We start from the raw sequence: 13,509 nt of genomic DNA, 5'->3' as shown, positions 1-13,509 counted from the left end.
GTAAATGCAAGGACCAGAGAAATTGGACTTCTTATGCAGAAAAATCTCTTAGATGGGAACTTCGTAAATTGGTTCTACCGTATCTTAATTGTTATGATTTCAGTTTAATTGATATCTGTTGTGCTATTCAAATGGCCAGTTGATATTTTTACTAGTACAGGTAAATATGATAACTTTAAGAGACAACATTTACCTTGCTGGAAATGCATCATACAATAAACATGTTTCAAGATTAACAAAGTTATCCATATAATTTTTGTTGTTCTATAGACTATAGTTAACATTAAGATTAAAGTATATCACATAATAAAATATTCTTACTTTATGATGTACTGAAGTAAATGGTGTTGAATCTCGAATAGTTTCAAATCTGGAATGGAATCCATCAACTTCTGTAGGAATTGATGCTTCCCAACTGAAGTATATATCTGCTTCATTAATTCCACTTTTTTTACATAAAGAATGTGAAGTCTTGTAATTTGGATAATGGGGATCACAAGGCTTTTAGAAGAAATATATTATAATAAATACACTATAGTTTTTAATTTAAAAATTATTCTTTAAAATAAAATAAATATATGATTAGATTAAGAATCTAATAAACAAAGAAATAATAATCAACTGATATGAACTGTTTACTTAACGTGACCAGACGTCTCGTTTTGAACGGGACTGTCCCTTTTTAGAATTACGAGTCCCAGTGTCCCCGAAATGAACTCTGGGACGCAAAATTGTGCCGTTTTCTGAAACCACGTGAAAATTTGAGTAGTCGAGCTGGCCGGACGCAATCGGTGTGCGAGAGCAAACCGCGTCGTCGGTTGACGCGACGATAGCCGAGAGTGGCGAAGACGTCATCGCTCGCACTTTGTTGACTAATTGTTTGGCAGATTTTTCGTTCGCCTACTTTTCGATATTTGTTTTGTTGTTGTTTGATGCTCGTGTACCTAGTAAATAACTTAAACTTCTTTTGTTTTGGAATCATAAGTTAAAATGCCGAAACGCAAGAGTACGTTCAATGTTAACTTACAAGCAAAATATCCGTTTATCAAGCAAATAAATACTCCCTCAGATGTCAGATGTGAAAAGTGTCGTACAGAATTTAGCGTTTCCCATGGTGGTGCCAGTGATATTGAACAGCATTTAAAGTCTGAAAAACAAAAATGCCGATGGTACCGTTGCTTCGAGTTCTTCGATGTTAACCTTTTTCAAGAAATCGGACGCACCAACTTTAAAGGATTTGGATATCGCCACGGCAGAAGGCGTCTGGGCTTATCACACGATACAAGAAAACCACAGTTTTCGCTCTAATGATTGTGCGTCGAAATTAATTCAATCATGTTTTGATCCCAAATTTACATGTGCGCGTACGAAATCAGAAGCTATTGTAGTAAATGTTTTGACGCCTACAGCAATAAAAGAATTAAAAGATGATCTTGATAAGTCCAATTGTATTACAATACTAAATGACGCTTCAAACCACGGTAACAAGAAAATATACCCTATTCTAGTGCGCTTTTTTCAACCTTACGTAGGTGTGCAAGTAAAAATTTTAGATCTCCAAGACCAACCAGGTGAGACTTCTGACATCATTGTCGATTATTTAAACCAAGTGTTGACAGATAATAATTTGACAGCAAAAGTCGTGGCATTTCGCGGAGACAATGCCAACGTCAATTCCGGAGGTGCGGCTAGGCGAAAAACTAACAATGTGTTAACGAAATTGCAATCATCACTGAAAAAGCCATTGATAGGTATTGGATGTGGAGCCCATGTAATTCACAATGCAATAAAATCTGCTGCAGACAGGCTACCCTTAGATTACGAAAGCATTATTGTGAAGATATATTCATTTTTTTATATTTACACGATTCGAGTTGAAGCTCTAAAGGAGTTTTGCGCCGAAACTGAAACGGAATATCAACAAATGCTCGGCTATAGCAAAACTAGATGGCTTGCTCTTATGCCTGCCTTGGAAAGGGTTTTAAAAATGTATCAGCCATTAAAAAACTACTTTTTGAGTATTGAAAAATGTCCCGTGTTACTAAAAAACTTTTTTGAAGATCCCACATCCGAATTGTGGCTTTATTTTTTACACGCTCTGTCAGCATGTTTTCATCAAGCTGTATTGAAACTGGAAGGTCAGACTGTATCGGCAATTGAAGCTGCAAAAGAAATCAATCAACTAGAAGACAATTTGACTCAGAAACAGACCAATCAGTTTCTTCCATTTATGGTCCGTCAATTAATAGTGAAATCGAAAGATAATGTTACTGACATAGATAAAGAGTTTGTGAAAAGGGCGGCTACAGAATTTTATCAAACAAGCCGTGAATATCTGGAGCAGTGGACTTGCTTTCTTACCAAAGAAATGGAGATATTTTATTGGGCAGATTTAAAAAAAGTCCCCGCATGGGAAGACGTTCAAAAATCTCTGGATGTATTAATTGAAAAGGAATATATTGACTGTAATAAAGATGCAGAAGTTTTTGACGAATTTTCGTTAATTTGTAAACTACATTACATCGCAGAAAGTAACCGAATGGAATAATCTAAACGTTTCCACGGAAACTCGTTGGGTGGAAGTATTCAAACACTTTCGAGCCAACAATCTTCAGCATGAAAACTTTTCTATTTTAATTGAATATATTTTATGTTTGCCTGCTACAAATGCTCCAGTAGAAAGAGTATTTTCTATGATGAACAAATTGTGGCCATCTGAGAAGACCCAGTTACAAATTTCAGTTCTAAAGGCGATGTTGATAATTAAGGTGAATATAAAAAAAACGCACTAAGAGTTTCATTCTTACTTAAAATCATCACAAGCTATATTAAAGCAAATTTGTTCCTCTGATAAATATAAATATAACTAAACGTTTCGGGTATATATATTTTTTAATTCGTAACTTTTAAGCTGACTGACTTTTTCTGAATAAATAACTTTAAAAGAGTGTTTTTTTTATTGACTACCTGTTAATTAACCTAAATAAACCAATGTCCCGTTTTGAGTCAAAAAATAAATGGTCACGTTATGTTTACTGCAACTTACTTTATATAAATAAAAATTAAATTATATGAGGGTAATCCCAAAAGTAAGGTCTCCGAATTTTTTAGAAATAGAAACAAATGTATATTTTCAATAATGTTTACATCATTTTAAAGCTTGAACATTTACCTATTTTCCCACATAATCGCCATTTTGGTCGATGCATTTTTGTATGCGCCGTGGCAATTTTTGTATGCCCATGTCATACCAGCTCGCTGCCATGTTGTGTTAAACTGACTGAAATTCATCACCAATTGACAGATATCTGATCATACTTATTGGAAAAATAAATTTTTTACATTTTCATGATCTGTCCATAGGTGGCAACACCAATCGGTTTTGCTGTGAGCTTCCTCTTTTTTTTCCCGCCCTTTTTGTTCTCTCTTCAGATGTGTGAAGTTGTAGTGTTCCTTCTTTTGTGTAAATTAAAGTTTTTTGTTAGTTATAACAGTGTCTGTTGCAAATTTAATCATCCAGTTTCAACAATACTGAAATTCATGACGAAGAAATAAGCGGAAGACCGTCAATTTCTAATGAGACTGTCACGAAGGTTGAGCAAACCGTGCATGAAGAGCGACGAATCTCTGGATGATGTCTGCATTTTGGTTCCTGGGATTTTCCCGAAGCACCATTCATAGGATTTTAACAGAAAAGTTGCAATTTCGAAAAATGTGTGCAAGATGGGTCCTGTGATGTGGCTGTGAACTGATATGACATGAGCATACAAAAATTGCCACAGCGCATACAAAAATGCATCGATCGAAATGGCGATTAGGTAGAAAAATAGATAAATGTTCAAGCTTTAAAATGATATGAACATTTCTTTGTATTTTTGAAAAAATAGGAGACCTTACTTTTGGAATTACCCTCGTACTTCCACTTTGTTTCAGAAAAAAAAATGGAGAGAGAGACAAGCAAAACAACTAAAATGTGGGAATATCAAACAGCAAAGTGGCACAAAACAACATTTATAGCCAAAGGAATAACCAAATTTGGACTGAGCATTATTGACTGCTTTTATATCCTTCTTATTCCTTATCTTAGAGAAAAAAAACTGAAATGTACACGGTTTTAGCTAAGTTTTAAATCATCATCATCAGTGAAGAAAGGAGTCAAAGAATTATTCTTTAAATGCAGTTCTCATTCTTCCCCTTTCCCGTTTTCCGATTGGTCTTTCCCTTGTTTCTAGGCAAAACTCAGGACGACCCGGGTCATGGGAAAGGTCCGACTCGAAGTGTCCATCTGGCGTCTTTTTGACCATTGTGTTCGGAGACTGTTGACAAATTTACATGACTCGAACTCATAATTTAGCTCGTTAATTGCGATTTCTGTCATCTAGGAACTTTTACGATTCAAGTGCGATGGTTTTCTATCTATTAAACTGTCTCCCCCCTTCCAAAGTTGTCTTCTTAGATCGACTATTTATGAGCACTCGAGTCAGAATTTCACCTATTTATGAGTCTTTATATCATAATTCCATTTATTTATGGACTTTCATGTCAGAGTTCTACTCTTCCATTTGACATGGATGGATCGTTTTGAACACGTGTTTTCGCACGTGTTCCGGCACGTGTCCTACACTCGTTGTTTACATTTTGTGTCGCGATGTCTAGATCAAGAGTTTTTTCTTTTTCTCTCTCTCTCTTTTCTATATAATCTATTGTTGTAATTTAAATGGAAGAATTTCGTGATTTACGGATCTCGTCTGCAACCTCACACTTGTTTTTACTTTCATGTGATGTTGCTTGTTTTTTTACCTCTGCAACTTTTTAAAAATCAATATATTTTTTAAGCTGAGTAAATAACTCATCACATGTATCACGCACGTCTGACTGAGGTTGACCAAACCTAAGATTGAAATCCTTATAGAAGATATAAAGATACGACCAATATTTTACCTGATGATCTTAAATTTCCTGGAAATGTTTATATATTTTCTTCAGGCTTAGATTGGAATTCAGATATTTTTTTGAATCACCACAGTTATAGGGAAATGTCTTCTGGCATATATAATAGGAACGGTCTCATATGCTAACTTGGTTTTTAAATGTTTCCTTACACCAACGTTTTTTACTTGAACCAGAATCAACAATGTGATGTATTGGGTATACATTGCAATGCTGCTGCAAGATGACAACTTTACTTGTTGTTCACCAATCTTATAAAATTGGTAGACTGCATGCTCTTATCTTCAGGTGACAAATTACACTTAGTCTTCATGCAAGTGGGCTGCAGATTTTTGTTTCATCAGGCTTCTTCACAGTGTTTTTGAGCAGCCTCCTGCATGTCTCATATGGTTCCCTGACTTGAACATGTTTGGATTTTTGGTCTTTCTACTTGTAAGGATTTGAAATTCTCTAATTTCCAATGTTTTGATGTTTTTTATAACAGCACTGCTACTATTGTGTGCCATCCCATTGTGAATGTAGAAAAGTCTCCAGTTTGTGGAAGGCACAGTGAGATAGAAAATATATACGTGTGTGAAATGGTTAGAGCCAAAAATTTTCGCTTTTGGCGAATTTCTCAGCTATATTCACCTGGAATGAGCATCTTTCAATTAGTACTAATTTAAAAATCTGGTCTCAATATGATTAAGTTTTTTTGGCAAAAATTGGCAATTTTTACCCTAATTGGCAAATTTTGCCATATGTGGCAAAATCATCAGTTTCCCATGTGCTTTGTGCAGAAAAACAGTCAATTGAGATTAAAATTGATTCTGTAATTAAGAATTAGGTGGCAATATATTTCATCATACCAAAAAAACAATTGTCTGTGTTATGTGCTCTACATGTCAACTACGAACGTGATACAATTAAGAAATGACTAATTTCTGGAAGAAAATTTGCTGAGTTTGGTGTTAAAATAGTTCCTTTAGTATTACCGCAAGCACTTTTGAAGAGTTTATAATTGTCGTCTTCAGGTGAAAAGAATGATTTTAATGAAATGAACGTGCAGAATGTTCCAAGAACAACAGAAAATTTTAAATTCAATACAGGCGTCCAGTAATTCCGTTAAGAGTGTGCAAATAGAGCATACTCACAGCTACCATGGAAGCATGCAATGTTCCCACCCTCAATCTACCCGGAGTGTGGGTAGCATTGTATTGACGTTTAAACAACGAGATGTGCCTAACATTGTATCACCATCGCAGTGTCAATTCCACGCATGCACCGCTTGCACCGTAGAATTAAGAAGTCGAACATGTCAAAAACTATTTGCACGGTCTTAATGGAATTACCAGACGCTTGTTTTGAATTTAAAATTTTCTGTTGTTCTTGGAACATTCTGCATGTTCGTTTCATTAAAATCATTCTTTTCACCCAAAGATGACGATTATAAACTTGTCAAAAGTGCTTGCGGTAATACTAAAGGAACTATTTTAACACCAAACTCAGCAAATTTTCTTCCAGAAATTATTTAAACCTTGGCGTGAGTTTTAAGTTTATTTTTGCTTAAAGTAAGAAACAACTTTCGGAACATCTCAACAGTGCAAACAAGAAACATAACATGCTACAGTCACAAACACTGTTTGAAAATGGAAGCGATTTTGATAAAGAAATGGTTGAAGCATTCACCAGTGCAGATATTCCGCTTAAAAATAAAATAACGAAAAACTGAGATTGTTTCTCGAGAAATATACGAAGAAGCCGATCAAATGTGTTCCATGTATTTTTTTATTGTAATTAGCTTTTTTAATGAAATGTTTATTTTACTGAAATTGATGCTGCTGTTTGAATCGTGCTCGTAATTAAGACAAAATATGATTTTATTTGAAGTCTCATTGCATTATTTATTTCTTTTAGCACTGCAGGCAAATCAAAAAATTATCTTCAACTCAGTAACAGAAAAAATTAAGAACAAAGTTAATAGACACAATGTCTATTTCATTGCTGACGAAACTAGTGACAAAGTGCAACGTAAAGTGGTCAACGTGCTTGTAGGAAAACTGAATGTCAAGAAAGCAAAATCAATGTTAATTGATGTGACATTTCACTCGACAGTTGACAACATTATAATACAAGAATGTATACTCAATGTGTCTAGAAAATTGTGGCCAAATGATTTAAAATATTCAAAACTGAAGTTAATAGTGACAGATCAAGCAAAATACATGATGAAGGCAGGCAGTAAGTGAGATTAAGAAAAATTCATTGATTTTTCCAAATGTACATCATGTCACGTGTCTTGCTCACGCCTTACATAACATTGCATTTAGGATTCAGAATGAGTACAAATTAACAAATTCACTTATATCAGAAATGAAGAAGTTTTTGTGAAGTGAAGAGAAAGACAAAATGATTTTAGGAATACAACTGGAGTTAGTAATCTTCCTCCAGAACCAAGTGCCACTCACTTGGGGGTCTTGCAAAGTACTATGTTGATAATTTTGATACTGTTGAGCGCTTCATTTTGAACTATAAACAAAAATCTCATCCAAATGCTAGAATTGTTTTGGTGAAACTATTGCAAGAGAAGAAAGTTAACCTCGAGAAAGAAATATTTGATCCCTGTAATCTCGTCAAGCTATCAAACATTATAATTTCACTGGAAGAACAAGGACTTGGTGTAACTAAACAAGCCAAACTAATTGAAAACACAAAAGAAATTGTTTCTGGTTATCCTATATTTTCTGAACATAATATGTTATTAAATATATTAATTATATAATAATAAACAAATCAACTCCCCCCTCATGAAAAAAAATGAGTTTGCACCACACGTGCGGAGTGAATTCATTTTTTCAGGAAGGGGTGACGACTTATTGGAGTGTGGGACAGCAAAAGTATGTCCACTTATCCAGTAGTGACGAATTAAACGGTGTCGAGTAAACCGGAGTTTTTTAATATTAATGCCTATGTAAGTCAGTCGGGACCACAGAAAACTAACTACTTAACTGATGGTGTCGAGTTATCTGGGTGACGACTTATGTGGAGTCGACTGTATTTCCATTAAATGGCTGGAGACAGCATTCAAAGAGATGAAAAATGCTGAAAAAAGAGCAGTCTCTCTTGGTAATACTTGAAATTCAAAAAGAGATTCATGTGAGGCCTGGAAATAGTCCCAAAAAAGGGAGGGAGTGTAAAATTTATTAAGTTAAACCATCGAGAAAACAAGTAATATAAATGTCAAGTTGGCGACGCCGGACTTTTACATTGTTGCTAAAAAGAATAGAGGATAAACCAAATTTTAGAATAAAATAAAATTACAAAGAGAAATATTTAAAACTTAAGATGCAATAAGAGAAAACAAAACAAGAATGATGAAGAATGCACATAGATGTCATAGACATCAAAAAAAGTGCTCAGAGTCAAGAGGAAGGTGTCGAATAAACCTTCCCAGGCAGACCTTTCTCACAACCTAAACTGATCTCAATTTTCACCTAGAGACAAGTAAGATATCAATAGGGGAGCAGGGAAGGGGAATAGGCAGGGACCAATTAGGAATAAATCGAATGATCCCGAAAAACTTATAAAACCTCCGCCGTCAAGAAAAGGAGCTTCCTCTCGAGTATACCTGCTGGGATTGTTGCCCTCTTCTTGTTGTGTTTCTGTTTGTTGCTATCGTGTGTTCCTACTCTACAATGAACTTTGACTCATCAACGCCCCAGGGCTCCAACAAAGCTGGACAAAAAGAAGCTCTTGAAGACATCTAACAAACAGAACTGTGAAGCTTAGGCCATTGACAATAATATGTAAGCATGATCATCACAAAAAATAAATGGTTTCTTTGTGAAACACTTGTCTTTTACTGCTTCCAAAAACCACCATCTGCATAAGCCTAGACCTTAGTCCATCCCAACAAGATGGAATAAAAATATCCCTCTAATTGGCAAACTTACATTCATATGCTTTCACAAGCAGAACAAGCACATACAAGAAAACATAACTTAATTTGGCAGAGGCCGCATCATTTGACAATTCACAGCGGTCGCTGCGTGTCACCTCGACCTGCATTTTAAATATTATTTTTTATCTTAACAGTTCAACTTTTTTTACTTTTTTCTTTTAATTATTATTTTACATTCTGTTTAGTAATTTAATAAATATATATGTTTACTTTATAAGCTTTAGTTAATTATTTATTAACATTTGAATTTACATGTTTAATTTTGGGAAAATTTTTTATAAGTATCGAAAAAATTCTAACTATTTAAATGAACATGAAACAATTAGTGATGGTGAAAAATTATTTTTATTATAGAAAAAGTATATAACTTCGTGATTAAAAAGAATTTTATTTATGCCTGTTTTAGGCAGTCATAACATGCGAGTTTTCCATGCTTTCCACAAATTGGAGTTTCACAAATCGCACAGTAATTGGAATTTTATTTCCAGTCCTTGGGCATTTTCCACACCTTTTTCTTTTATTTGAAGATTTTATATTTTTTTCTGTATTTTCAGGATTGTCATTTGGTTCTTTTATGTGTTCTAGCATGTCACTTTTTAGCTTTCTTCTCAAATTTGACATTTCAAGACAGCTTTAAGTCTGGTAAAGCCCTACGTAAAATGCCAACTCCTTCAAGAACTTTCTCCGTAGAATAGGGCAGCTTTCGAGTTTTTTGTTACATGCAATTATAATCAGGGCGTTTATTGCTGCTATGTTCAACATGTTATAGAATACTGTCAGTGGCCATCTCTGACTTTTCTTGCAACAGAGTAGCTGCCTGACATTTCATCGACTGTGTCTACTCCATCCTTTGTTGCATTATAAAATGTTATAGCTTTGAGTTTTTTCTTATTGCCTGTTTCTGGGTCAATTGCATCGCTTTGGTGCATTGTTGACAAAAATAAGACAACTTTTCTTTTTTTAGGAACATATGAAACCAGAGTTGCATAGTCTTTTCCAAATCCAAAAAGTGAAGAATACTCTTCTCTACCACTGGTGATAAGAAAACATACAGGCAGCTCACATTTGTTTTTTCTTATTGTTCCAACTGTTGTGAGGTTGTGCTGACAAAGGAGTTCTCGAGACAATGGAACACTTGTAAACCAATTGTCATACGTTACATTACGTCCAGTACCTGAGATTGGTTGTATCAGACGTTTCACAACACCAGGAAGAGTTTGATTAAGACTAAATGGACCATCAGGTTGTTTTTTTAAATAAACTTCCATATTTAGTATGTAGTAGGTCCTAGCATCTACCAGCAAATACACCTTTATTCCATATTTAGCAGGCTTGCTTTTCATAAACTGATGAAATGGGCATCTGCCATGAAAACTCCACAACATTTCATCAATTGTTGTGTACTCACTTACACAGAAATTTTTTTTACAGTTTTCTAGCAAAAGTTCAAATATTTCTCTCACAGGAGCAAATTTATCAAGTGCAATCCTTACTTGATGATCTCTTGTCATCAAAGCGAAACATCCTCAACAAAAATCTGAATCACTGTTGATTCATAGTTGTACAAAAAATGGAAACTCCTGCCCCATCATCTTCCCACAATTCGTCAGTGTGTACGTGTGATGATTTCAACACACCGGAAAGATATAAAAGGCCCAAAAGAGCTTTTATCTCCATCATATCTGTAGGTTTTGCATCTCTTTCACGAGTATACTTTGATTTAATAATTTCTACATTGATGTTAGTATAGTCCACTATCTTTTGTAGAACAACATCAAGAAAAAAGCACTGCCAGGCATCCAGGGGTGTGTTAGCATTTCTTGCTTCATTTCTGCAACCTGGAAGATGAGTGGTGATGTTGTGCCTTCGAGTACACACAGACTGAAATTGTTTTATCTTCTTCCATTTTGTACCATCTTTCCCTGTGTAGAAATTTCCATCTTGTGAGAGAATGTCATCTTCATTACTATCACTTTGTGATGCATCAGTATCAAACTGTACATTATCCTCATTTCCTTCCTCTGCATCAACAGTACTTCCAGCATCACTTTCCTCACCACCTAAGCAGTCATCTTCGTCTTCTGACAAAGTTTCGTTTAGCATAGCATGTATTCTATCTATCTCTTTCTGATCCATTCTATACACTATATACTCATACACAAGAAGACCACGAATCACGACTATAAACAACGACTACAAACTGTCATTTGACTATAATATAGCAGTAATATTTACACAAATGAAAAGCATCGCTTTAGGGTTTAACAAATTAACAAAAATCGTTTCCTTTTAATGCATTCAACAAAACTAGTATGTTCCTAGAAACACTAAACTACTTGCAGGTGACCACTAATGGTTTGGCCATTGAAAATACAGAATGTGGGTCATGATGACCCACCACCTGTTACAAATTTATGCAGACGTCAAGGGTCGCTGTGGGTCACCATGACCCCAAAGAGCCATTATCTCTTAGTGCATTCTGCGAAACTGAGTAACGGCCATACGTTCCTATATTAACAAAGAATATAGGAAGCTACTGTGAGTCACATCAGTAAAACATAATTATTAACAATTCAGCAAATCATAATATAAAATGTGCGGGTCAGAATGGAACATGCGACCCCTACCGGGTTAACATGAATTTACACAACAGTTTAAAGTTAAATTCCCTTCTGGAGAAAAAGAATGAACTTTCAAAACTTGGGTGATAAACTATTTCCCTCTCTTAGAAAGCAACTTTTAGGCAAACAAAAAATGAACATTCAGTGAGCTAGTTGCAGGTTGTTTGACTACCACCGAATCAGACAGTGCTATAAATGTTTAAAATATGGGCATATCAGAATTAACTGCATTGAAAAGTCCACCTGTGCACATTTGTGCTCAGTATTATGACAGACAACAGCACCTAATAAAGACAAGCTGAAAAATGCTGAATTGTTTGAGGGAAAAGGCTACAAACAATGCCCACAGTGTCTGTGATATATGTTGCACTGTATACAAGAGAATTAAAGCCCAAATAATAGCCAAAACTAATTACAGAATATAACAACCATAATAATAATATCATAGTTACTAGCTAAACTGGTTGGAAAGCTGCTATTGTTCTCACCCTTCGTTTTTGTTCTAGGAACAACTGCTCCTGATAGGGTGGCATTCTGGTCATCTGGTAGGATAAATTGGCAAGTCGCATTAGTGTGTGCATTTTTAAAGGAGTTTTTGTAGAGTTTTTAGTTTGATTTTGAAGTCGTACATAAATATTAATCATCCGCTTGTATAAATACTGGTGAAGTAAATAAGTCAGTCCCAACAACCTTTGAAGCAAGAACATCGTACATAAAGCAAGAATGTCACATCAAAATGCGGACGCTTTAAGTTGCATTCCTATCAGACAAATTAAGGAAGTAGAGCCAATCTTCGTTATGACACAAACAGAGAATCTTCAACAACATCACGAATGATAGAAACCCATAAATCAAGCTTTAAAAAGTGGACAGACTACAGGGAGATTAAATAATGTAGAATTAGGCAAATACTATATCAATGAAGAAGGTGTATTAATTCATGAGGAAAAAATAAGCGACAAACAAAAGCATGGAAACAAATAGTTGTACCAACAAGTTTAAAAGAAATCATTTTGCATTCCTACCATGATAATCCTATAGCAGGACATTTAGGCGAGCTAAAAATATGCTCAAAAATAGAGAATTAATTTTATTGGCCAGAAATGAAAAAAGAAGTTAAACACTATTGTCAAAGTTGTTTAATCTGCGCTAAACATAGATGCATAGGTCGAAGGGCACAAGCCAAATTACAATTATTCTCTCTGCTTACTCATTTATTTGAATGAACAACGATGGATATTATAGGACCTTTACTTCTCACTACAAACCGAAACGAGTATATTTTAGTATTTGTTGATCATTTTAGTCGTTTTGCAGAGGCAGTACCATTACCGGACATCAGTAGTAAAACAATAGCTAAAGCTTTCATTACAAATATTATTTTGCATCATTCTACACCAACACAGTTATTAACTGATAGAGCGCCTAATTTAATTTCGAAAATGTTCAAGGAAGTTTGCAATTTACTACAAATAAAAAGGTTACTTATGACAGCTTATCATTCTGCATGTAATGGAGCTGTTGAACAATTTAATAAGACACTCATTGATGTCTTATCTTATTACATATCTAAACATCAAAGAGATTGGGACAAATGGATCCCGTACACATTATTCGCTTACAACACAGCTATTCATGCATCCACAAATGAGAGTCCATTTTATTTATTATATGAAAGAAATCCAACATATCCTTACAATTTAATTACAAGTCCAACATTCATATCCTATGACGTGGAAAAAAATTTTGCATCTGAATTGAAACAAAAAATGAATCACGCACATCGAACAGTACGGTATTAATAATAGTGGTAATATAAACTGATTTAATCACCAATCATCTGACTTTAATATGGTAACCCTATAAAATATCAGGATATCAGCAGTATATCTGGTAAAAAAATAAGGTCTAGTCTGCACCACCTTTACCATCCAAAACACTATATATCATATTTCCTTGATTCAAAAATGCAATTTTTTTCCATTTTTACTTATCTAA

General features: G+C 34.6%; 1 protein-coding gene across 5 annotated transcripts in view; it reads right to left on the bottom strand.

Moving 5' to 3' along the window:
• LOC136979441 (extracellular matrix organizing protein FRAS1-like) overlaps positions 1 to 13,509 on the bottom strand; it is a 522,959-nt gene that overhangs the window by 104,954 nt on the left and 404,496 nt on the right. For all 5 annotated transcript variants that reach the window (XM_067275439.1, XM_067275436.1, XM_067275435.1 and 2 more), the window contains one exon: positions 322 to 501. In XM_067275439.1, coding sequence (XP_067131540.1) covers positions 322 to 501 — 180 coding nt within the window. The remainder of the gene's footprint in view (positions 1 to 321; positions 502 to 13,509) is intronic.

Source organism: Centruroides vittatus, unplaced genomic scaffold (genome assembly GCF_030686945.1).
Source record: "Centruroides vittatus isolate TY-2023 unplaced genomic scaffold, ASM3068694v2 contig_620, whole genome shotgun sequence".
NCBI classification, from domain to species: Eukaryota; Metazoa; Arthropoda; class Arachnida; order Scorpiones; family Buthidae; genus Centruroides; species Centruroides vittatus.
The sequence above is the reverse complement of the archived record's forward strand: the minus strand, read 5'-3'. Positions and strand labels throughout refer to the sequence as shown.